Consider the following 25,892-nt stretch of genomic DNA (forward strand, 5'->3'; position numbering starts at 1 on the left):
TTTAGTAATATTTTAATACTGTATATGATTCTGTTTTATATACCATATAAACCATCAAGTCACATAGTTGTGAGCACAGAACATTTATTTTTGGAAAATATATTCCATCTTCTGGAGCAAAGAGATAAATCTGCCTGGGTGTGGATCATCAAACCGACAGTGTCTAGGTCGACAATGTTTAGGTCGACCACTATAGGTCGACAGTCACTAGGTCGACAGGGGTTCTAGGTCGACATGTGCTAGGTCGACATGGTGTGTGGGGAGGGGTTTGGGGGGGGGGGGGGGTCGTTTTCTGCGTACAGTGGCCGGGAAGCCAAATTAGTGCACCGTGTCCCCTCGCATGGCTCGCTTCAGATTACCGTTCCAATCGTAGTCCTTGTGGATCGTTAAGCATGAAAAAGTTCAAACAAATATTTTTTATTTTTTTTAAAACTCATGTCGACCTGTAAACCCTGTCGACCTATAGTGGTCGACCTAAACATTGTCGACCTAGACAGTGTCGATCTTCAGACCAGATCCCATCTGCTTATAGTCGTTTAACATTTTGGTACAGAGATAGTGGAGCTTTACCGCCACAATACCCAGCCACACTGTGCACCAACATCCATTTAACGAGTGGGTTACAATTGTTTGAATTCACCCAGCTGCTGTTTATGGAGCAATAACCCCACCCATCGGGGTACAGCTTGGATTATGCAGGTCTTCTGCAGAACAGTGTAAGTAGTTTGTATTGGAATCCTTCCCAGTTACTTGAGTTCTTCCTACTTTGCTTATCACATGCGTCTCCCATCATGTCAGACCGTTGTCTCAGCCTCATGTCAAAATTAATTCAACTTCTACCGGGACTCATCTTGGGCCATGATGCTCTAATCACACCTCACAAATGGATCTACTGATACCTACAGTATATGGGAAAGCCAGAGATACTGGCATAACTCACACCTGTAATTATATCTAACCAATATCAATGTAACGTAAGACTTGTATGCATTTCTGTAACAGTGTTATGTGTGTATTTACTTCTCATTTACTTTATTAATTGCTCAACTTTTCCAAGATGTATCAAAGGGTTTTAATTCTTATGGATCTTCATCCTGATATTGTTCTCCTGAAACCCCTGTGTGCCAGGCTTCTCTTCCTGCCGTCCTCTGTATTTCTATGTACCTGTTCATTCTGTGTCATCTGTGGCATTACGGATTGTGCTCTGTACTGTTATGTTTCTAACCCTGTGTAAGGTCCTTGTCCTTCAGTGTCCTTTTCTCTCTCCTGAGTCTCACTCCCATCTCCTTTGTCTCTGTCTGTCATTGCACGGTTTGGCCACAGAAGACTTGGACTCTCCACGAAGACGAAACTCAGGTCTGTGTCTCGACTATTTGTTTCTTTCTTGTCATTGTTTTCTCGTCTGTCCTGTGCATGTTTCTTTTCACCTTGAGAAATACTTTGGAAAACATAATGAGCAATGCTAAATTATGGCCTGTTAGAGTATAATTCTGATTCGCCTGCAACTGCCGACATTCTGTATGCTGTATACAGACGGAGGACCAAAGCGAGTATCTGCCCGTATTCTGGGGGTCATTCCGAGTTGATCGCTCGCTGGCTAGTTTTAGCAGCCGTGCAAACGCTATGCCGCCGCCCACTGGGGAATGTATTTTAGCTTAGCAGAAGTGCGAACGCTTGTGCAGCCGAGCTCTGCAAAAACAGTTTGTGCAGTTTCAGAGTAGCTCTGAACCTACTCAGCGCTTGCGATCACTTCAGCCTATTTGTGTCCGGATTTGACGTCATACACCCGCTCAGTCACGCCTGCGTTTTTTCAGACATGCCTGCGTTTTTGCAAACACTCCCTGAAAACGGTCAGTTGACACCCAGTAACGCCCTCTTCCTGTCAATCTTCTTGCGGCTGCCAGTGTGAAGGAAAACTTTGCTAGAACCTGCGCACAACCACAAAGAGCTTTGTACTTGTACGTCGCGCGTGCACATTGCGGGGCATACGCATACGCAGAAATGCCGCTTTTTTACCTGATCGCTGCGCTGCGAAAATCGGTAGCGAGCGATCAACTCGGAATGACCCCCTCTGAGTGGCACGGACCCCTGAGACTGCACCACTGTAGTCTAGGCACTACCCCAGGCTAGGTGCAGGAGATATGCTGGAAATAGACACTGCCTAGGCATACTAATAATATGGTGTAACTCTGGCTGCTTGGCCACAGCACCTCCAACTCTTGTACCTGCGCATGCCCAGTTGTCACCCAGAAACAAACGAGATGAGTTTGACTCAGAATCACTGTGACATATGCAGTGATGCAGCACATACGCAGCTTGCAAATATGCGCTACAGTAGATGCACACACATGCGACCTTGCCAGGTGATTAATACTTTCAGCAAATTTACTGGTCTTTTTTTTTTTTTTTTTTGTAACAACCATAAATAATACTATAAAACCTTAATAGAAATATAAAGCAAAAAGGGTGGGGTCTTTACTGACCTTTATATGGAAAGTAATGTCTCCATAGGCGGAACAAACTCTGTAAAAGCCTCATAAGACTGAATGTTGACTCCCGAGTAATTTGTGCAAATGGTGAGAGAGTCCTATAAACAGCAGAGGACGCCCAGTATGGGTGTCCATCGACTGTAGGGCCACACTAAGGGCCTGATTCACCATAGGGAAGGTGATGCTCAACAGACCTAATCTGATCCAACAATCATCCCCCTAAATTCATAGCATTCAATGAATAACATATGTTAGATTATAGGATGTGAGTATGTCGGTTGACCATTATCTTGCTGATGATGGGCCAGTCAGTAGGGTGTAGAATGAGCGGCCGGCAATCGGGAGTCCCAGCATATCGGGATCCTGGACTCCGGCATGCAGGCAGGGGGGCGAGCGCAAATGAGCCCCTTGCGTGCTCGCTGCAGGCATGGTGGCGTGCCACGCTATTTATTCTCCCTCCAGGGGGGTCGTGGACCCCCAAGAGGGAGAATAGTTGTCGGTATGCCGGCTGCCGGGATTCCGGTGCCGGTATGCTGAGTGCCGAGAACCCAACAGCCGGCATACTGAATACCACACAGTCTGTTTAATAAATTGTTACAGTATATTGTTTTGTTTTATGAGACAGGAGCAGGGCCCTACGTATACCTGTATCTCCAGGCCAGACCTAATTTCAAGGTATATTAGATGAGTTGGATACGGGATCCCGGCGGTCAGAATACTGACGCCAGGATCCCAAACACCAGAATGCCGGCAGGGGGCGAGCGCAAAGAAGCTCCTTCTAGGCTTGCCTTCGCCACAGGTTCTATTCCCACTCCATGGGTGTTGTGGACACCCAGGAGTGGGAATAGCTGTGGCAGCGCTGCTGGCATTCTGGCGGTCAGGAACACGGCGTCAGTATTCTGACCGCCAGGATCCTGACTACATCCCTATTAAATGGGTGTGATACGTGAAACCGGCAATTGGAATGAGTCTCACCAGCACTCTGGCGGTTAGACTCCCGTGGATAAGTATACTTACACTAACCCTTTGTTCCTGCAGCCTTACCCTAACACCTTCCCACCTCATCCCCAAATTTGCGCATGAGTCACTTATACCGCTTTCAGATCGCTAATGCCGGGTCGCACCCAGAAATTGAGTGCGACCCAGCATTGAACCCTAAGCACTGGTTTCCCGACCCGGCAATATTGCCGGGTCAGGTTGCCATCAGGGGCGGGGACCGATGCGTCATCAGGGCCAGGTGCGGTGGCGGTGCTAGGAGATGAGATCATCTCCGTGGCGCCTCTCCCTCTGCTGTGAACGGGTACCAGGTCGCATCGATCCGGGAAACCCGTTCACACTGCACCTGACCCGGTAATAGCCTGGGATTAACTCTTTATTCCTGGGTTGAATTACCGTGTCAGGCGACCCGGAAATTCGGGACTGACCCTTTCAAACCGCACAGCGCCCTGCGTCGACCAGGCAAAATACCGGTTCGATATTGGGTTATTTATGCGGTGTGAAAGGGGTATCAGAAAAAGCGAGAGCTCTGCTCTCATACCACTAATTGTCATGTCATCTCTATATATCGGGGGTTTCCCCAAAAATGCAGCTGAAAATATACAGAGAATCCCTCTTGCTTTTTTTGGTCCTCTCTGGACCTCTGAATCTGAAATGAATGAACATGCACAATTTTGCTTCATACTGTCACCCATGGAATCCTACCAGAGGGCACGCCCAGGAAAAAAGGCCGTCAGGATCTCCTGTATGCTGGAACACTCTCCATCGCCGCCCCCAAACTCCGGCAGCATGTCAATCAGGCTGAGGTTTTTGGGGCACTGCGACCAACACCACATCCCCTGATCTGCAGGTGCGCAGTGTGGCTCCTGCACTGCGCAGATCTCTAAACGTGGAAAATTGGGACAAAACCGCTACAACGTCAACTTCTCAATCAGCCCCTTAGTTCACATTTTGCTTTCTTGCTATCCTTCGGGTGTGATATGGATCCCGGTGGTTGGGCTGCTGGCAGTCATATGACTAACATCGGCATTCTGACCCTGAGAACGCCGAGAGGGGACAGGGTAATTATTTTACCCCTCTCCTGACCCCTAATCCCCTTGATAGTGTGGGTGGTGGCTAGAGCTAAGACCGAGTGGGTGGCGGCTAGGGCTAAGACTCTGGGGGTGGCGGCTATGGCTGATACCCTCGGGATGTCAGGGTTATAGCACTGGGATTCCGAGTGGCGTTGGAATTTCGGCGTTGGTCACATGACCGCCAGGATGCTAACCACATTCTCCTTGCTCTTGTGGCTGATTAAGGTATATTACCTTTCATGGAAGTAATGGGAAAAAGGAATGTTTTAGACAGTCTAAAACATTTTTGTGTAACTAATTTAAAAATGAAAGTGTGCGTTTCCAGCCATTGGACACACACAATAATGTTACATTTTTTCACTGACTAATGCTGCATCCGGGTCAGATGTAGATACCGATTTTCATACAGTGGGGCATAATGTTCTAGAGATGAAGCTTACCTGCTACAATTTCCAGTCTGGGATGTGATAAGTGACTTTCATATATATCACCACATGTGGTCTCAATAAATGGTATTAGTTATTGCTTTTTCTTCCCATTCAATTACTGGGTAAAGACAGATAATAGTATCATTCCAACAGGTACCAACCTTCAGACTGCGATCCTTTTGCAGTCTGAATTACCCCCAAAGGTGGGGACCACCTACCTTTGAGTGCACTAGAAGTTCCAGCATGTCTTACTCTTAACAGCCTCTGTTGAGAAATTGCAGATTGACTAAGCCCGATAAATGTTATATTTATGTCATGCCGTCTTTATTTCATATTGTCATGAGTTGATAACACTTTCATTGGTATAATTTTCATTTTCAGATCAATATGCTATATAATAAGGCAGGTATGGGGAGGACACGAAAATGGGGGGGGGGAGGGGGGAAGAAGGCATTGTGTGCTAAACCGAAGATTGGGGTGTGTCTAGTTTACTTAAAATAGGTTCCAAGTGAATTAAACGTATCTTACTCCCCATGTTCACAACAGAATTATGGGTTATTCTGACCCGATCGCACGCTGCAATTTATCGCAGTGGTGCGATCGGGTCAGAACTGTGCCGGCGCCGTACCGCAGAGGCGGTCACTGGGCAGGGGGGCGGAACGGCGGCGTGTGGCCGCCGTTTTGTGGGCACGGTCTGGCCAATGCAGGCGTGGCCGGACCGAACGGGGGGCGGGCCGCAGTGGCTGCGTGACGTCACACGCAGCCGCTGCGGGCCGGGGAGCAATAAGTAGCTCCCGGCCAGCACGCTAAAGCTGCGCTGGTCGGGAGCTACTCTTGAAGTGCAAAGGCATCGCCGCTGTGCGATGCCGTTGCACTTCTGCACTGACATGCGGGGCGGGATAGACCTGTGCTGGGCGTCCCCTCCGCATGTCAGTGTGAATGATCGTAGCTGTGCTAAATTTAGCACAGCTACGATCATCTCGGAATGACCCCCTATGTGTTTTATTTACTTTCTGTATTCCTGCAGTTTATGTTGATTTGTCAGTATGCCTTCGCCAATACAGGGCGGCTGCAGTATTGGAAACTGCCCTCTGAGCAACAGCTTCACTGCATTTTATAGGGCAGTGGCTGGGGAGGCTACGGAGGCATTGGCTAGTCCTGCACCAGAGCCAGATTTACAACTTTGGCTATATAATGATTAGAATAATAAAAAGATGATATGAATAATACAAAGATGATATTATATAATATGTAATATTATAAATATTGTATCTGTATTATTCTAATCATTTTTATAGTCCAAACTATGGAGTACAGTATAGTGGAAGTAGACAGGTCTGTCTCTGCTCTGTCCGCCTACCCTGACCGCATGTCACTGAAATAGATGTTTTCACTGGTTGAGGGGCTCATGGTGCCTCCGTCCCCCATTTTTCAGCATGCGACATCAATTCGCGGCACTGCAGATATTTTTTCTTCTATTTTAATTCTAACGTAGTGCATACCTCCCAACTTTTGGGTGCATTCATTCGGGACCCTCACGTACCATAGGTGTGTGTGCTTCGGAAGGGGGCATGGCCTCACAGCTAGGGGGCGTTCCTTGCGGGAAGTACCTCGATCGCAAGCCTCTCCCTAGTTTTCATCACTGTGAGGGGATGGCCAGCATTCTGTGAGCTGCTGACCATGCCGTCACTCCCTCTCTCACAGTAAATAGATGCCTATTCACAGCCACAGAGCAGCAAGCGAGAGAGGGTCTTCTAATGCCCCCCTCCCCCAATACGCAGGACACTGTGGCCCGCGGGTGGAACAGCGGGACTGTCCCGAGAAAATCGGGACAGTTGGGAGCTGACAGTTGGTCACGCCTCCCATGATTAGGCCTTGCCCCCAAAAGTTCCTGGGTCTGGCACAGCTATTTACAGCCCTGGTGGTGACATAGGAGTAGATGTATCAAGCCTTCTAAAGATAACAAGTGGAGGTGTAGCCCATGGCAACCAATCGGATTTCAGTAACTTAAATCTAGCACTTTCCATACGAGTGCTAGAAAATTATTTGTTGCTTTGGGCAACTTCTCCACTATTTTCCTCAGGTTTGATAAATCTCTCCCATATAGAAGTATTACTGCAGGAATCATAGAGATGATAAAAGCTTAAGCCACAGAAACAAACATTTCCATCCGACATCCATCCATCCGTGTTTGTTCTCTGTCACTGCTAAGTGTCTCACGTAGATAAGTGTTTTGTTTTTCTTTCTCATGTCTGTTTTGTTCTTGTTCTCATGTCATTGCCTTCATTTCATTACATTTACCATCTTTTACTTGTAGAAGACAGGACGGCAGAGCAAGAGAATGGGGACCAAGGTACAGACTTTAGTTAGAAGCGCAGTTGTGCGCTGTAGACACTAGGCAGCTGTGTTTCATTTATTCATTGTTATAAAAGAAGTGTTCTAATTCGTTCATTTTGGAATAATAGCTATGCTTTTCATTAATATTTACCAACATTAACCAAATCAAGAAGAAAATTAGTCTGGTGCTAAATCTCTTGAATGAGCCAATAAACTATCAACTTAATGACCACTGCTCCCGATAACAACAGAAGGAAAGCTGATACCCGCAAGAAAGCAAGAAAAAATAACAAAAGTGTCAGGAGCGCTGTCAATCGCCAAACATTTATTATTAACACAAATATATACATATAATACTTCACACGGCCAGTGTTTAGCATATAAAACACATACAATAATTGCATTAAAATATACAGTAACTGTCTCAGGACAATATAAAATTTCTTTGGACAGCCGCAATGAAGCAATACAATTAGAACCAAAGTCTCAAAGCTAATTAACATATTCTGTTTGTTTGAACTGTTCAAATTATTTTATGTATTTTATATGCTATACATCGGCTGAGTGAAATATATGTACCGTATATACTCGAGTATAAGTCAACCCGAATATAAGCCGAGGCACCTAATTTTACCACAAAAACCTGGGAAAACTCATTGACTCGAGTATAAGCCTAGGGTGGGAAATGCAGCTCTAGCCGTACACAGCCCTCAGTGCCAGATATGCCCTCATACTGCCAGATATGCCCCCACAGTGCCAGATATGCCCTCATGCTGCCAGATATGCCCCACAGTGCCAGATATGCCCTCATGCTGCCAGATATGCCCCACAGTGCCAGATATGCCCTCATGCTGCCAGATATGCCCCAGTGCCAGATATGCCCTCATACTGCCAGATATGCCCCACAGTGCCAGATATGCCCTCATGCTGCCAGATATGCCCCACAGTGCCAGATATGCCCTCATGCTACCAGATATGCCCCACAGTGCCAGATATGCCCTCATGCTGCCAGATATGCCCCAGTGCCAGATGTGCCCTCATGCTGCCAGATATGCCCCACAGTGCCAGATATGCCCTCATGCTGCCAGATATGCCCCACAGTGCCAGATATGCCCTCATGCTGCCAGATATGCCAGATGTGCCCTCATGCTGCCAGATATGCCCCACTGCCAGATGTGCCCTCATGCTGCCAGATATGCCCCACTGTGCCAGATGTGCCCTCATGCTGCCAGATATGCCCCACAGTGCCAGGAAGGGTACTTACCCTCCATCGCTCCCGCGTTGTCTTCTGAAGGAGGGACACGGAGGGCACAGCGCGCGGCTCTCCTGTGTCCCTCCTGCGTCTCCGTCTCCGGCGGCGTGTATGTATTAAATGAAGTGCCGGTTCGTAAGCCAATAAGAGCTCACAAAACGGGCAGTTAATTTAACACACACACACACACACACACACACCGCCGGAGACGGAGACGCAGGAGGGACACAGGGGAGCCGCGCGCTGTGCCCTCCGTGTCCCTCCTTCCACTGATTCGGGTATAAGCCGAGGGGGCTTTTTCAGCACAAAAAACGTGCTGAAAAAGTCGGCTTATACTCGAGTATATACGGTATATATCTATGTGTTAATAATAATTGTTTGGTGGTTGACAGCCCTCCTGCTACTTTTGTTTTTTATTATTATTATCATTATTAATCAAATCAGATAAACAATCAATTAAAAGTTTGAAATTAGCCATGGCTGACTGGAAGCGAACAAGATGACCCATGTAGCACTGCAGGTGGGGCAGATGTAACATGTGCAGAGAGAGTTAGATTTGGGTGGGGTGTGTTCAAACTGAAATCTAAATTGCATTGTAGAAATTAAGCAGCCAGTATTTACCCTGCACAGAAACAAAATAACCCACCCAAATCTAACTCTCTCTGCACATGTTACATCTGCCCCACCTTTAGTACAACATGGTTTTGCCCAATTGCTAACTTTTTTTGTTTGCTAACAAACCTGAATAACCCCCTTAGTGTACACAGCATGCGTGTTTGGTGCTTAGCGACCAGACGGTTTATGGCAGTGACAGCCTGCATTGTGTAACTTGCCCTGAAGCTGCTAGTCCGAGATCGGCAGGGCTATACGTACATTCACATTATTATACAGATCACAAGATTTTCCCAATGAAGTGGCACAATGCTGACAGGTTTATGAATAGTTTTCTGACCACGCTGAATGTAAAGTGAGCAGAAACTATAAAATTGTAAAGATAAGCGCATAAGCTGAGCCCACACTATGGCAATACTCTGTGGTGGTCATTCCGAGTTGTTCGCTCGCTAGCAGTTTTTAGCAGCCGTGCAAAGGCTATGCCGCCTCCCACTGGGAGTGTATTTTAGCTTAGCAGAAGTGGGAACGAATGGATCGCAGAGCGGCTACAAAATTATTTTGTGCAGTTTCAGAGTAGCTTCAGACCTACTCAGCGCTTGCGATCACTTCAGACTATTCAGTTCCTGTTTTGACGTCACGAACACACCTGCGTTTTCCCTGGCACGCCTGCGTTTTTCCAAACACTCCTTGAAAACGGTCAGTTGACACCTAGAAACGCCCTCTTCCTGTCAATCACTCTGTGGCCAGCAGTGGAGACTGAAAAGCTTCGCTAGACCTTGTGTGAAACTACATTGTTCTTTGTAATAGTACGACGCGCGTGCGCATTGCGCCGCATGCGCAGAAGTGCCGATTTTTTTTTTTGCCTGATCGCTGCGCAGCGAACGAAAGCAGCTAGCGATCAACTCGGAATGACCCCCAGTATTGGGAATGAAAGTGAGTGCTGGCTTGCTGTACCACTAAGAGGGCTTGGCCTTATGAGGTCCTACACACTCACACGTTACTCTTGTTAAGGCTTGTTGTGTGTTCAGTTCAAGTTAAATGCAATGGGGTCAGCATAGTACCCTACGCTAGTATCCCATATGCAAATACAATTAAAGTAAATAAAACTCACATTTTTAAATGTACATCAAACGCTAAGTATCTCCAAAGTGTTTATTATCCCAAACCGGCACAACATTCTCCACCCTGCTCGTTTGTGTCCAGCCCTGACCCTGTCTACACTTATTCACAGCCTACTTTTCTTTTTAGCTATTTATGTCACAGCATTGGGGGAAATAAAAAAATGCACAAATGTAAATCACTCTGTTTCTGATTTTGTTATACATGGGGAGATGGGGCTCCTGAACCTCTGTTATGCCCAGGGGCCCAAAAGGTCTGTATCCATGTGAGAGGAATGTGGAAACAAATCTATCTGGGTACTGCAGATACATATGAGAGGAGGAGTCACTCTATGGGGGTCATTCCGACCTGATCGTACGCTGCCGTTTTTCGCAGCGCATCGATCAGGTCACTACTGCGCATGCGTATGCACCGCAGTGCGCAGGCGCGTCGTACGGGTACAAAGCGGAACGTTGCTGAGCGATGGATTTAGTGAAGAATCCATTCGCACAGCCGATCGCAAGGAGATTGACAGGAAGAAGGCATTTGTGGGTGTCAACTGACCGTTTTCTGGGAGTGTTTTGAAAAACGCAGGTGTGTCCAAGCGTTTGCAGGGCGGGTGTCTGACGTCAGTTCTGGGACCGGACAGGCTGATGTGATCACAAGGGCTGAGTAAGTTCTGAGCTACTCAGCAACTGCACAAACTATTTTTGTACCGCTCGGCTGCACATGCGATCGCACACTTGCATAGCAAATATACACTCCCCAGTGGGCAGCGACTATGCGTTTGCACGGCTGCAAAAAGTAGCTAGCAACTCGGAATGACCCCCTATGTTTCTTTGGTTATTGTGGATAGAAATAATGAGTTAAATAACAATAATTAGTTTGTATTAAGCTCAGGTTAATCTCATATTTGCTTAGTGAAAATAGTACTTAGATGTGCCTTGTAAATGTGTCTGAGGCACGTGGTTTTTTTCCAGCTGGTGGCCCCAGGTGTCAGCATTCCAATTTTCCGGGTCCCCAAGTGTCAGTGTTGCAATGTTCCGAGTCCACAAATGTCAGCATGTCAAAGTTCTGGGTCCCCAAGTCCAAGTGTCAGTGTTGCAATGTTCCGGGTCCCCAAGTGCCAGCATGCCAATACTCAGGGTCCCCAGGTGTCAGTTTTGCAATGTTCTGAGTCCCTAAGTGTCAGTGTGCCAATGTTCTGGGTCCCCAAGTGTCAGTGTTGCAATGTTCCGCTTCCCCGAGTGTCAGTGTTGCACTGTTCCGGGTCCCCAAGTGTCAGTGTGCCAATGTTTTAGAACTCAGTGTCTGTTTGCCATTGTTCTGGAATCCCAGTTATCATTGTTTCAGTGTCCTAGGTCCCCAAGTGTCAGCGTGCCAATGTTCAGGGTCCCCAAGTGTCAGTGTTGCAATGTTCGGGGTCCCCAAGTGTCAGCATACCAATGTTTTAGCCATTGTTCTGGAACCACAGTTATCATCGTTTCAGTGTTCTGGGACCAAATATGTCAATGTACCAGTGCTTCAGAGCTTAATGTGTCAGTGTGCAATTGTTCTGGGACCCAAAGTATTATTGTGCTCGTGTTCTAGGATCCAGTGCATCAGGGTAACAGTGTTACAGAACCCAGAGGGTCAATTTGCCAATTTTTTTGGACACTGAGAAGCAGATTTATTAAGCCTGGTGAAGTGATAAAGGGGATGGTGATAAACACACCAGCCAATCAGCTCCAAACTGTCATATTTCAAACCCAGCCTGTAATTTGGCAGTTAGGAGGTGATTGGCTGGTGCATTATCACCTTCCACTTTTTCACTTCCCCGGTCTTGATAAATCTGCCCCTGAGTGTCTGTGTGACAGTGTTCCAGGACACATAGGGCGGTATTCAAATGATATATCATGCCCAATCTCCTTTCTAAAGTGACCCCCGTTATCGCGCATATTGTGCCCATAGTAATCAGGTTTAGCTGCGTAAAGGCCCGGGTTAGGGTGCCCTCTCTACCCAGGGGGTAACGAGCTGAAATTATTATACTACGGCCGTCAGCAGAAACAGAACAGGTGTGGTAGGGGGTGAAAAGAATTGAATACCCCATAGTGTCAGTTTACCAGTCTTCTGGGACCCCACTGTCAGTGTGGCAGCATTCTGGGACCCCAGGTTATGCAGTAAACATTAGAGTATGTTTTAGGGAATCTTAAAAAACAAAAACATTCTGTAACCCTACTGGGGATCCCAGACTGAGCACCTTGCAGTAAAGCATTTAGACAACAGATTTCTATGTAAAAAAAATGTACTCCTTGCCATAGAAATAGTTCAAACTATTACAGGTTGAGTCTCCTATATTCAAAATGCTTGGGACCAGAAGTTTTTTGGATTTCAGATTTTCCCGCATTTTAAAATATTTGATGGGACCCAAGTCTAAACACTAAATACATTTATGTTTCATATACACCTTATACACAGCCTGAAGGCTATATCATTCAACAATATTTATAATAACGTTGTGCATGAAACAAAGCTTGTGTACACTGAAAGCAAAGGTGCCACTATCTATATCTGTATTTCGGAACATTCTGTATTTCGGAATTGTGAATACGAGAGACTCATCCTGTACATTGTTTAAATAATAATTTCCATGATTTTAAAATGTTCTCTCTTATTTCAGTCTACCAAAATGTTTTCTAATATTGATTGGTTTTGTCCTGTTAACTTTGTAGTCCCTGGAGAGTTCAGTTGACAGCTATAAGATTAATACCTTCAGAATAATGTCCATTTTGTATAAGATGGTGCTAAATGATGAATGTGCCCTTTTGAGTGCCGGAGGAGGACTACAGTCCAAAACTCCGAGCATCAATACATTTTATTACTCTTAGCAAAGGAATTACTTCCCAGCAACAGAGATTGTCATCCAATGATCTGCAGTTATATCCTTCTATAGGTGTAGGCTTTTATTTAAGTGCTGCTTGGGCCTTATTGTACAGTGTAGTGTTGAATTAGGCAGCTTCTCGTCTGATGTTACCAACTACAGGGTTCAGCATGCCCTGCTTACAAGAGACTGGCCACAACTCACCGCGACCTGTGGTTCTACATCAGCTGTAGAGCCACAGGCTGCCTATGCTTCATATAGTGCTCGTAGGCAGCACCACAGATCAGTATTCATAGGCTATCTGGAGATTACATATGGCTGACATCAATGCTAGACCACACTGATACTATATTATGGGTTTCAGATTAATTTGCACCAGGTCCGTGTCTGATGGTGCTACAGTATCGAGGATCTATATAACATCTATAGCATCTACCCTTTGGCGCTAATACATGGCTGGCAGGGGATGCCACAACACTGATTTTCATTACCGCGTATCATGTGTCCAGATTGCTGGTCTCCATTGCTTTCGCAGTTGTATACTGACATTTCAATCTCTTCAGGGAACGGGTGTTTTGTCAGCAGCTACAAAGGGAGACAACATTTTACATGCAACAAGAGTGAACATTTAATAGGGTAATTTTCTCCATGGAGGGAGGGGGGGGTGTATTGTCCACCTGAAGAAGTGTGTATTCTGCGACTCTTGCATGTCCGTGTTGAATTACATGAAACGTCAAAGTAATTTAATGTACTTACAGTATTATTATAAGTGTATACATTGTTTCTACAGAGTGTAGGTAGCCAGTTTGTGGGCAAGACCAATATACATGAAATTGACAGCACTCATCAATGTCCACAAAATTACTACTTCCACTGTGTGCGAGCCATAGGCGGATGAGAACTGCAATACTTTCAAGTTGTTTGGAAGCTGGGGCTGCTATAATATGCTGGGTGGTGTGGTTCTACAACAACCAGACCACAGTTGACCAGCTCTGCTTTAAGGCCATTGAAAAGTAGATGATGGGGTCATATGAAAGGCAGATGTCAAGTAGTAGACTGCTTATGAAGTTGCTTTGTATGCTCTAGCACCCTAACATGGTATGATCTTAATTTCTGCATTTTGCTGTTCAACAGGTTCGATGGATGTAGAAGAGAGAAATCGTCAGATAAAAATGAAGATCAACAAGTACAAGCAAGTGGCAGGCTCAGACTCGAGGCTAGAAAAAGATTATCATTCCAAGGTAAAGAAAAGTGCACTTCACAGAACCCTCTTGATAGCTCAGTAAGCCATGAGGACTACACGGACAAAGGCATTTTTACAGATTCCAAGGCCAACATTCTCCAACTTTTCTACCAGTATAAACATATGCATCAGGTTAAATGGGGACGTAGTCAGGATCCCGGCAATCTTGGTTCCTGACACTGGAATCGCAACGCTAACAATGCCGTTGGATGCCCGAGGTGATTATTAGGGTTAGTTTTAGGGTTAGGGTTGTTAGACACTAGGGGAAGGGTTATGGTTAGGCTGCGGGATGGGGTGGAATGATTAGGGTTAGACTGCAGAGGGATGGGTTAGGGGTAGGGTTAAAATATTCACTGGAATCAGGCGACACTTTGAGTCTTGGGATTCTATCCGTCAGGACCCTGACCGCCGGGATTTCATCCCCAATCCTGTTAAATGCAATTCATGCTAAAGCTTGTTTTAACACCACAATGTGACACCACTCTCTGGGTCTCACTTACAAACCACAGAACTGGCGACACCATACGCTTAATTTGTTCAAGTGCTCCTAGATTTCCACCAAAGCCCAAGGGCTCAGTGGAGAAACAAGGTTGTACCTGTCATTGGAAAGAAGGGATCAAAATGAGGGCTCTCGTTATCCAAGTAAAGATTATGTGCATGGATTTTGGCTGAGCAGTGCAAAACAGGAATACATTGGCCCTCATTCCGAGTTGTTCGCTCGTTCTTTTTCATCGCATCGCAGTGAAAATCCGCTTAGTACGCATGCGCAAAGTTCGCACTGCGACTGCGCCAAGTAACTTTACTATGAAGAAAGTATTTTTACTCACGGCTTTTTCCTCGCTCCGGCGATCGTAATGTGATTGACAGGAAATGGGTGTTACTGGGCGGAAACACGGCGTTTCAGGGGCGTGTGGCTGAAAACGCTACCGTTTCCGGAAAAAACGCAGGAGTGGCCGGAGAAACGGTGGGAGTGCCTGGGCGAACGCTGGGTGTGTTTGTGACGTCAACCAGGAACGACAAGCACTGAACTGATCGCACAGGCAGAGTAAGTCTGGAGCTACTCTGAAACTGCTAAGTAGTTAGTAATCGCAATATTGCGAATACATCGGTCGCAATTTTAAGAAGCTAAGATTCACTCCCAGTAGGCGGCGGCTTAGCGTGTGTAACTCTGCTAAATTCGCCTTGCGACCGATCAACTCGGAATGAGGGCCATTGTGCAGAGTAAGAACATTGAAATGAGACAAAGAGGTCACATTCTGACTGGAAATGCTAACTGTACGGAGGGGCGCACATACATTTCCGAGATTTTTGAGCTGGTCTGAAATTTTCCAGCCACACTTTTCCAGTCCAAAAAGTCACATGATAAAGGCAGTGCCAATGGGTGTCCCCTTACTCAGGAATAATTTGACCTGGAACGTTGATTTCATATATACACTGTTCCAGGTACCACAAAGAGACCTATCTAGTCTTGACAATGTGCAGTGGATAGGAGATATTACTATGCTTTACTAGTATCTCAATTAGCACAACACAACTGAAGACGTAGAGCACAAAAGTAAAATACAGTGTTAAAACTGAGCGTATAATGGGGGTCATTCCGAGTTGATCGTAGCTGTGCAAAATTTTGCACAGCTACGATCATCTTTCCTGACATGCGGGGGGACGCCCAGCTCGGGGCTGGCCCGCCCCGCATATCAGTCCGGCCCCCCCTCGCAGAAGTGGAAAGGCATCGCACAGCAGCGATGCCTTTGCACTTCAGGAGTAACTCCCGGCCAGCGCAGCTTTAGCTCCCTGGCCGGGAGTTACTCCTCGCTCCCTGGCCCGCAGCGGCTGCGTATGATGTCACGCAGCCACTGCGGACCCCCCCCCCCCCGTTCAGTCCGGCCACACCTGCGTTGGCCGGACCGTGCCTACGAAATGGCGGCTAAACGCTGCCGTTTCGCCAACTCCCGCCCATCGATCGCCTCTGCCTGTCAATCAGGAAGAGGCGATCGCTATCCTGCTACGGCCTTCGGCCGTCCCGCGTGCGCCGGCGCACTACGGCCGCCGGCGCATGCGCAGCAGGGACCCGTTCGCTCTGCTTTCGTTAAAACGCAGCGAGCAAACGGGTCGGAATGACCCCCAATATCATTGGGAAATGACAGATTTTTTCCTTGGGCAACCAGTTTGCTAAAACTTGATCTGAAAGGAGCGAGAGTAACACTTGTCTAATATGGATTTATTTAAATGGCCAAAGCAATAAGGGGATTTTTGTAGGATATCAGAAAGGGATAGCCATTCTCTCTCCTCAGCAAGATTCATCACAGAGTAGAAGCCTGATGGGATCCAGTGATAAAATTGGTGACAGATACTCACAATGGGAAAGCTAGGGAATAGCAAAGGGCAGTGGTATGAGAGTACATACAGAAGAATTATAGCTAAAGTTAACCACAGATGAGTCTCAAATGTTTAGCTTCAGTGTCTAGCCAGAAGCATAGCTATCTGTTAATTATGTAATGTGGGAGGCAAAATAATATAATTTTGCTTCAGCCAAACCTCAGTCTCCCCTCTTGGGTGACTGGAGCATGGATTAAAAATCCTCGGGCTTGCCCCACCAAACATAGCATAGAAAGTTTTTTTGATTTTCTCTGCTATGTGCACTTTTTCATCTATATCTGCAAAAGGTTGCAAAGAGCAATTATATGGGGGTATTTCCAAAAAGCAGAAGTGGAATCAATCGGCCTAATTCATGTTTGTAAGTAAAGCAAAAAAGCAAGCAACTTTGTGTCAGGAACAAACCATGTTACCATGCAAGGGCAGCAAATGCATTTAGGTTTTCTGTGCAGGGTAAATACTGGCTGCTTTTGCATGTAGCAGTTTGAACATACCCCACCCAAATCTAAATCTCTGCACGTGTTACATCTGCCCCACCTGCAGTGCAGCATGGTTTTGCCCAGTTGCTTGCTGTTTTGCTTTACTTGCAAACATGAATGTACATAAAGCATGTCTGGTAGGTCCAAGTCTGGTTTCTTCTTTTTTTGGCTGTAAAAAGTATTTTTGCATTGGGAAACATTGATGTGTGCACCCCCATACAGGAAATGCACCCCCGGAATTGTCCTGCAAAACAAAATCTGTCCTTTATGTGTACAGGAAATGAGGTTAATTAGTGTACGTACCTATCGCTCATTAGACTGAGAATACCCCAGTCCTCTCAGCCCCTGCCATCAGAAATTTGCCACCACGTTGATGAAGCATGCCTGATTCTCATGAAAGTAGACCCGTTCACACAAAGATAGGGATGTGATGCCACATAATATCATTTACACTTTTTGTGCATTTTCAGAAATGCCATCCTGCATATTGTTGTATATGTTGAAGCTGCTAACAGTGCAGGATTTATATGTACTCATCAGTGGCTTAGGGGGACATTTACTAAGCAGTGATGAGAGCGGAGAAGTGAGCCAGTGGAGAAGTTGCCTACGGCAACCAATCAGCACTGAAGTAACATCTTTAATTTGCATACTATAAAATTATACAGAGCTGCTGATTGGTTGATGGGGCAACTTTTCCACTGGCTCACTTCTCCGCTCTTATCACTGCTTTGTAAATGCCCCCCTTAGTGTTACAGTCTAAGATGTACTGCAGCAGGTGAGAAAAAATAACCTTCATAGGTAAACAGATGTCTTGAGTAATTTTAGTTACCTTCTATATGAGGGGGTATTGTATCGCCCAGGAAAATCCTATTAGCCCCGATGCGGTGGGCTCCTCCCCCCGATGCCGGCACTTATCGCGGATTATGCTTCGGCTACCTGGAGCATAATCCGTGATAAGCGGCTGCCGGAGCCACGATGACATGGGATCGGTGATTTACCAATGATATACAGAGCAGGTACCGATATAACACCCATGCTAGATCAGTGATGCAGTCTATATGATTGAAAAGTTAGTGCTGATATTACTTGTAAATTAAGTGCTGAAGACGGTGTATAAAGATTGTCTTGCTTGGGAGAGACCAGCAGAGAAGGGATTACAGATGTACCACTGACATCTAGCCTCCCTGTACATTAAACAGCCCATCTAGTCACGCCATGTCATGATGTTACTTGGTAGCGCTGAGCATCTTTTTGTGTGACTGTTTCCATTAAAATGCATGTTATTGGCAAAACAATGCATAGAGGATGCACAAACTGATTAAAATGATATGCGGTACACGATTGTTTGATATACATATGCAGTCCTCCAATAAAAAATTATGGGGGAAAAAATTATATGCGGCATGCCTATATTCTGTTTGGGACTGCGGCTGTATCTGTATATGAAATGCTATGCTACATCATTTCATATGCAGATACGGGCACGGTCACACACAGAATATAGGCATGTCACATATCATTTTATTCAGCAGAGTCTGCTTGTGCGTCCCATTCACATATGCATTTTCGGCAAAAAAGGCATCCGACGCTAACAGAGTTGCGCAAGACCTGTCAGCTGACTTATGCCAGGCATCTCCTGCTGTGTGGTGTATTGAGACTATATGTATGATCTTTACTTCATCAATTTTACAGAACAGCTGCATGGAATAATGGGCTTTCTTGCTGTGGTCCCATGTGTGTAAACGCATTGCACTTTACTGAACCATAGGCACTTGAAAAGTACACTTTGCAGAATCCTTTAAGGACAAACTTTTAGCAGAATTACTGGACTTAAGTGTGATACTACAAATCTAACTCACTGTACAAATTATTTTCTCTTACGTTCTAGAGAGGATGCTGGGGTCCATATCAGTACCATGGGGTATAGACGGGTCCCTTGGGAGCCATGGGCACTTTAAGAGTTTAATAGTGTGGGCTGGCTCCTCCCTCTATGCCCCTCCTACCAGACTCAGTTTAGAAAATGTGCCCAGTGGAGCCGGTCACAGCTAGGGGAGCTCCTAGGAGTTCTTTTAGTTTTATTGTTTTTTAAACAGTTTAGGCACAGGGAGGCTGCTGGCAACAGCCTCCCTGCTTCGTGGGACTTAGGGGGGGAGTATTGTCCATCACCAGAGGTTAATGGCCACTATCTCCGCTGACAGGATACTGAGCTCCTGAGGGTGTTGATCGCAAGCCCCCAAGGCGACCGCTCACTCCCGCAGCACTGCTGCCACCCCATAACAGAGCCAGAAGAGGTTGAGTGGTGAGTAGGACACCGGTGACCCGACAAGCGGGGAGCTGGTGAGAATGGCGGCATCAGGGTGGGAGCGCAGCACCCACGCTGCGCTCCGGAGGGCGCGGCATTGTTAGGGGCGCCCTGGGCCAGCGCAATACCCTACATACTGGTCACTCGAGCTATCAGGGACTCTGTCTACTGCCAGCATTGTATTACCTCAGGCCAGTATAATCTTCTATAGTGCTGGAAGACGCGCCATTACAAGGGGGGCGGAGCTTCTCCTCAGAGCGGATCCAGCACTCAGCAGCGCCATTTTCTCCCTGCAGTTCCACAGACAGAGACGCTGTCAGGGAGCGCTGACCCTCCACATAACTCCAGCTATCCTGTGCGGTACTAGGAGGTCGTGTTCTGTTCCCAATGCCTCCCTAAGATCCCCTGGTATATGCCCACAAAAAATGCTCTTGCCCAGATAATGCAAGTCGACACTGATACCGGGAGACAGTGATGGGGATATACTGGGGGGTGAGGCATCCCTTGCTAAAGGGGTGCAGTTCATGATTGAGGCCATTAGGGACGTTTTACACATTGCTGACAAAGTACCTGAGCAGGTCGAGGAGGCTTACTTTACAGATAATAAGAAAGCCTCCCTTACCTTCCCTGCATCTAAAGAATTAAACGCACTGTTTGGAAAATCCTGGGAAAACCTGGAGAAAAAATTCCAGATCCCAAAAAGGGTTCTCATTGCTTTTCCTTTCCCTGAAGAGGATAGGAAAAAGTGGGAAAACCCCCCTACAGTAGACGCGGTTCCGGTATGAATGGTCGACAGTCATTAGGTCGACCACTATTGGTCGACATTGACATGGACACATGGCCGACACATTAAAGGTCGACACATGAAAAGGTCGACGTGAGTTTTTTAACCTTTTTTGGTGTCGTTTTTTGCGTAAAGTGACTGGGAACCCCAGCATGGCTTCGCTCGCCATGCTTCGGGCATGGTGCCTTCGCTACGCTACCGCTTCGCGCGGCACAGATTACCGTTCCAATCGTAGTCCACGTGGATCGTAAAGTATGGAAAAGTTCCCCAAAAGAAAAAAAAGTAAAAAAACTCATGTCGACCTTTTCATGTGTCGACCATTTTCATGTGTCGACCATGTCAATGTCGACCAATAGTGGTCGACCTAATGACTGTCGACCATAACATGGTTGACCATCTGAACGGATACCAGTAGACGCTTCTGTATCTAGATTGTCTAAAAAGGTGGTTTTACCTGTCCCTGGGTCTACCGCTTTGAAAGAGTCGGCAGACCGCAAGATTGAGACTACGCTGAAATCCATATGCACTTCTTCAGGCGTGGCGCTAAGGCCCATTATCGCTTGTGCATGGATTTCTAAAGCCATAGTAAAGTGGTCAGGCACATTACTAGAGGATTTAGATACTATGGATAGAAGTGACATTGAAATGTTTTTACGTCACATACAGGATTCTGCAGGTTTCGTGGTGGAGGCCATGAAGGACCTTGGTCATCTGAATGCACAGACGTCTTCCATGGCTGTCTCGGCATGCAGGGGACTCTAGCTGCGCCAGTGGTCTGCGGACGTGGAATCTAAGAAGAGTGTGGAGAAACTACGCTTTACAGGTCAGGCTCTGTATGGGGGTAGCGTTATATGCGTGGATCTCCACGGCAACTGCTGGTAAGTCAACCTTTCTTCCCTTTGCTGCACCACAGACTAAGAAATCATATTCTACGTCTGCGATGCAGTCCTTTCGGACCGCTAAAGCAAAAAAGTTGAAATCCCCATCCACTTTCTTTAGAGGTGGCAGGGGGAAATCCCGAAAACCTACACCCGCAGGTTCCCAGGATCAGAAACCTGGTTCTGCTTCCTCAAAATCCTCAACATGACGGTGGACCCCCCAGCCTGGACATCGGACAGGTGGGAGCAAGACTAAGAAATTTCAGTCACATCTGGGCGTCCTCTTGCCTGGATCCCTGGGTAACGGAAATTGTTACCCAGGGGTACAGACTGGAGTTCCAAGAATTCCCGCCTCACAGATTCTTCAAATTGGGCTTGCCAGTTTTGCTGACAGAAAGTGCTATCCTAAAGGAATCCATTCAAATGTTGCTGAGGTCCAATGTCATTGTTCCAGTTCCACCTTACCTACACCACAAGGGTTATTACTCAAACCTGTTTGTGTTACCGAAACCGGATGGTTTGGTAAGACCAATATTAAACCTAAAGTCACTGAATACTTACTTGAGGGAATTCAAATTCAAGATGGAGTCTCTGAGAGCAGTGATCTCAGGTCTGGAGGAAGCGGAATTCCTGGTATCCCTGGATATCAAGGATGAGTACCTTGCCTTCACATCCCAATCTGGCCGCCTCACCAGGCTTATCTCAGATTTGCGCTGCTGGACTGTCACTATCAATTCCAGGCACTGTCGTTTGGCCTCTCCACGGCACCAAGAGTGTTCACCAAGGTAATGGCGGAGATGATGCTGCTCCTCCGCACGAAGGGTGTGAACATAATTCCTTATCTGGAAGACCTACTGATAAAAGCGTCTTCCAGGGAGAAGCTGTTACACAGCATTGCTCTCACGACTCAACTACTCCAGGATCACGAATGGTTCCTGAACCTTCCAAAGTCGCATTTAGAGCCGACAGGAAGACTGTCCTTCCTGGGGATAATCCTCGATACCGAAGTACAGAGGGTGTTTCTGCCGGAGGAGAAAGCGTTGGTGATGCAAACAATGGTCTTCTGGACAAATGGTCGGGATCTCATCTGCACATGCACCAGAGGATACGCCTGTCACCGAAAGTCAGAATATTGCACCTCTGGGGGCTGCAAACTTTTCACCTACTAGAGGGCCGCAGGTTCAGGATTCAGAATTGGATCCTCCTAACCACGGATGCAAGTCTGGAAAACTTCCAAGGAAGGTGGTCAAGCCTGGAATCCATCCTTCTGATAAACATTCTAGAACTAAAGGCCGTGTACAACGGTATTCTACAAGCGGCACATCTTCTAAAAGATCAGGCCATTCAGGTACAGTCGGACAATGTGATGACAGTAGCCTACATAAACCGACAAGGCGGAACGAAGAGCAGAACTGCTATGTCAGAGGTGACAAGAATCATCTCTGGGCGGAAAAGCACGCGGTGGCGCTGTCAGCAATCTTCATTTCGGGAGTGGACAACGGGGAGCGGAATTCCTCAGCAGACACCATCTCCATCCGGGAGAATGGGGCCTCCACCCAGAGGTGTTCGCAGAGGTGACAAGTCTTTGGGGCGTACCTCAAATAGACATGATGGCCTCATGCCTCAACAAGAAGCTTTGGAGGTATTGTTCCAGGTCGAGGGATCCACAGGCAATGGCGGTGGACGCCCTGGTAACTCCGTGAGTGTTCAAGTCAGTGTATGTGTTCCCTCCACTTCCACTCATCCCAAGGATTCTCAAACTAATAAAGAGAACAAGAGTTCAGGCAATCCTCATTGCCCCAGACTGGCCAAGAAGAGCTTGGTACACGGATCTTCTGGAGTTACTGCTGGAAGATCCTAGGCCTCTTCCCCTTCGAGAGGACCTTCTGCAATAGGGGCCGTTCGCTTATCAAGACTTACCGCAGCTACGTTTGACGGCATGGAGGTTGAACGCCAGCTCTTAGCTCGGAAGGGCATTCCGAACAACGTTATTCCTACCCAGATACAGGCTAGAACAGGAGTAACGTCAAAACTTTACTATCGGATTTGGAAACAGTACGTGTCTTGGTGCGAATCCAAGACATTTCCTTCGGTGGAGTTTCAACTTGGTCGGTTTCTCCTCTTCCTGCAAGCAGGGGTGAATGTGTGCCTGCGCCTGGGCTCTATAAAAGTCCAGATTTCGGCCTTGTCCATTTTTTTTCCAGAAACAATTGGCTGCCCTCCCTGAGGTTCGGACTTTCTTGAAATAGGTGCTGCACATCCAACCTCCCTTTGTGCTTCCAACGGCACCTTGGGACCTTAACGTGGTACTGCAGTTCCTGCAATCGGATTGGTTCGAGCCTTTGCAGAAGGTGGAGGTCAGGTTTCTTACTTGGAAGACTGTCACACTGTTGGCATTGGCATCTGTTAGACGTGTGTCGGAATTGGGGGCATTGTCCTACAAGAGCCCCTACTTGATTTTTCATGAAGATAGAGCTGAGCTCAGGACGCATCAGCAATTTCTTCCGAAGGTTGTGTCGGCTTTTCATATCAACCAACCTATTGTGGTGACAGTGGCTACTGACTCCTCAATTACCTCAAAGTCCTTGGATGTTGTGAGGGCTTTGAAGATTTATGTGAAGAGAACTTCTCTTCACAGAAAGTCGGACGCTCTGTTTGTCCTTTATGATCCTAACAAGGTTGGGTGGCCTGCTTCTAAGCAGACGATTTCTCGCTGGATCAGGTTTACTATCCAGCATTCTAATTCTACGGCAGGATTGCCGTGTCCTAATCCGTTAAGGCCCACTCTGCTCGTAGAGTGGGTTCCTCATGGGCGGCTGCCCAGGGTGTCTCGGCTTTACAGCTTTGCCGAGCAGCAACTTGGTCAGGGTCGAACACGTTTGCTAAGTTCAACAAGTTTGATACTTTGGCCTCTGAGGACCTACAGTTTGGTCAATCAGTTCTGCAGGAGCGTAAGCGCTCAAGCTTTGGTACATCTCCATGGTACTAATATGGACACCAACATCCTCTAGGACGTAAGAGAAAATAGGATTTTAATTACCTACCGGTAAATCCTTTTTTCGTAGTCCGTAGAGGATGCTGGGCGCCCGCCCAGCGTTTCGTTCTCCTGCAGTTGTTACTTGGTTCGGTACTGCCTTGTTCCTTGGTTAAGTACCCCATTGTTACTTGGTTAAGTACTGTTGTTCAGCTGTTGCTGACTTGTTCGAGCTGGTTAGCTTGGTTTGCCTTGTTATTTGTGAGCTGGTGTGAATCTCACCACTATCTGTGTATTTACTTCTCTCGAAGTATGTCCGTCTCCTCGGGCACAGTTTCTAGACTGAGTCTGGTAGGTGGGGCATAGATGGAGGAGCCAGCCCACACTATTAAACTCTTAAAGTGCCCATGGCTCCCAAGGGACCCGTCTATACCCCCATGGTACTGATATGGACCCCAGCATCCTCTACGGACTACGAGAAAAGGATTTACCAGTAGGTGATTAAAATCCTATTTTTTTAGCAAATGGTTTGTGTATATAGTAGTTAATGTAGAAAGGACGTGGTAATAGCACCCATGAGATATTGGTTAGTCAAATACAGTAATGACCATTCCATTACAAACATCATTAATTAACCACTTGCAAATGTTGTTTCTGGTTGATCCGAGAAATAATATTCCATTTTCTGCTGTAAATTAACTTTGTGTTTTAAATACTGTACATTCAGTGGCCATTTTGTTAGGTACACCTACTTGTTAATGCAAATATTGAATCAGCTAATACTGGGGCAGCAACTCAATGCATATATGCATGCAACCATGATCAAGAGGTTCAGTTGTTGTTAAGAACGTAAAACAGAATGGGAAAGAAATGTGATCTAAGTGACTTCGACAGTGGACCTATTGCTTGTACCAGATGGGGTGGTTTGAATATTTTTGTTGACCATGTCGATCCATTTATGGCCACAGTCTAGGGCTACCTTCAGCAGGATAACACGCGATCTCATCTGAAGCTGGTTCCAAGATCAGTCAATTCACTGTACTACAATGTCCTCAATAGTCACCAGATCTCAATCCAATGGTATAATTCGGAACGGGACAGTCATACCATGTGCAAATCTGCTGCAACTGCATGACACTATCTTGTCAACATGGACCAGAATCTCTAAGGAATGTTTCCAGCAGGTTGTTGGATCCATGACACTTAGAAATTAGGCTATGTAGACAAATAGTTGTGACTGACACCCTGAACCGAAAAAGGGCTACCACAGCATTAGTCATTGCCTTGCTAAATACCCTCTGGTGTACGCCTAGTTGGTCAAGGCTTCACCATACAGCAAGACAATAACCCAAACATACCTCCATGCTATATATCAAAATACCTTTTGTTGAAATGAAGTAGACAGTAGGCTTCAAATCATGGAATGACCAGCACTGTCTTCAGACTTAAAGCCCATCAAGTTGGTTTGGAATAAACTGGACAGAAGGATGAAAGCAAAGCAACCTGCAAGTGCAACACATTTGTGGGAACTTCTAGCAGTCTTGGGAAGAACTTCCTGAACAATATTTGATTTCCATGGTAGAATGAATGCCATGAGTGTACCCTGTAGTTATATCTGCAAAAGGTTCATACTGTATTTTGATGAGTCCAAAATTTAGATTACATTAACAAAATTATTCTTTGTTTCTTTTCTCTCCAATTAGTAATTTGTGCT

At 46.4% G+C, this 25,892-nt stretch overlaps 1 protein-coding gene across 48 annotated transcripts in view; it reads left to right on the top strand.

Annotated features, from left to right (window-relative positions):
• The window catches only part of RIMS2 (regulating synaptic membrane exocytosis 2), a 995,106-nt gene that overhangs the window by 806,696 nt on the left and 162,518 nt on the right, over nucleotides 1-25,892 (top strand). For 30 of the 48 annotated variants that reach the window (XM_063924252.1, XM_063924259.1, XM_063924274.1 and 27 more), the window contains 2 exons: nucleotides 7,304-7,339; nucleotides 14,280-14,386. In XM_063924252.1, coding sequence (XP_063780322.1) covers nucleotides 7,304-7,339; nucleotides 14,280-14,386 — 143 coding nt within the window. Of the gene's footprint in view, nucleotides 1-1,323; nucleotides 1,357-7,303; nucleotides 7,340-14,279; nucleotides 14,387-25,892 lie in introns of all 48 variants that reach the window. The other 18 variants (XM_063924256.1, XM_063924260.1, XM_063924264.1 and 15 more) reach the window with 3 other exon arrangements.

The sequence above is a fragment of the Pseudophryne corroboree genome, chromosome 5 (genome assembly GCF_028390025.1).
Source record: "Pseudophryne corroboree isolate aPseCor3 chromosome 5, aPseCor3.hap2, whole genome shotgun sequence".
In the NCBI taxonomy this organism is placed as follows: domain Eukaryota; kingdom Metazoa; phylum Chordata; class Amphibia; order Anura; family Myobatrachidae; genus Pseudophryne; species Pseudophryne corroboree.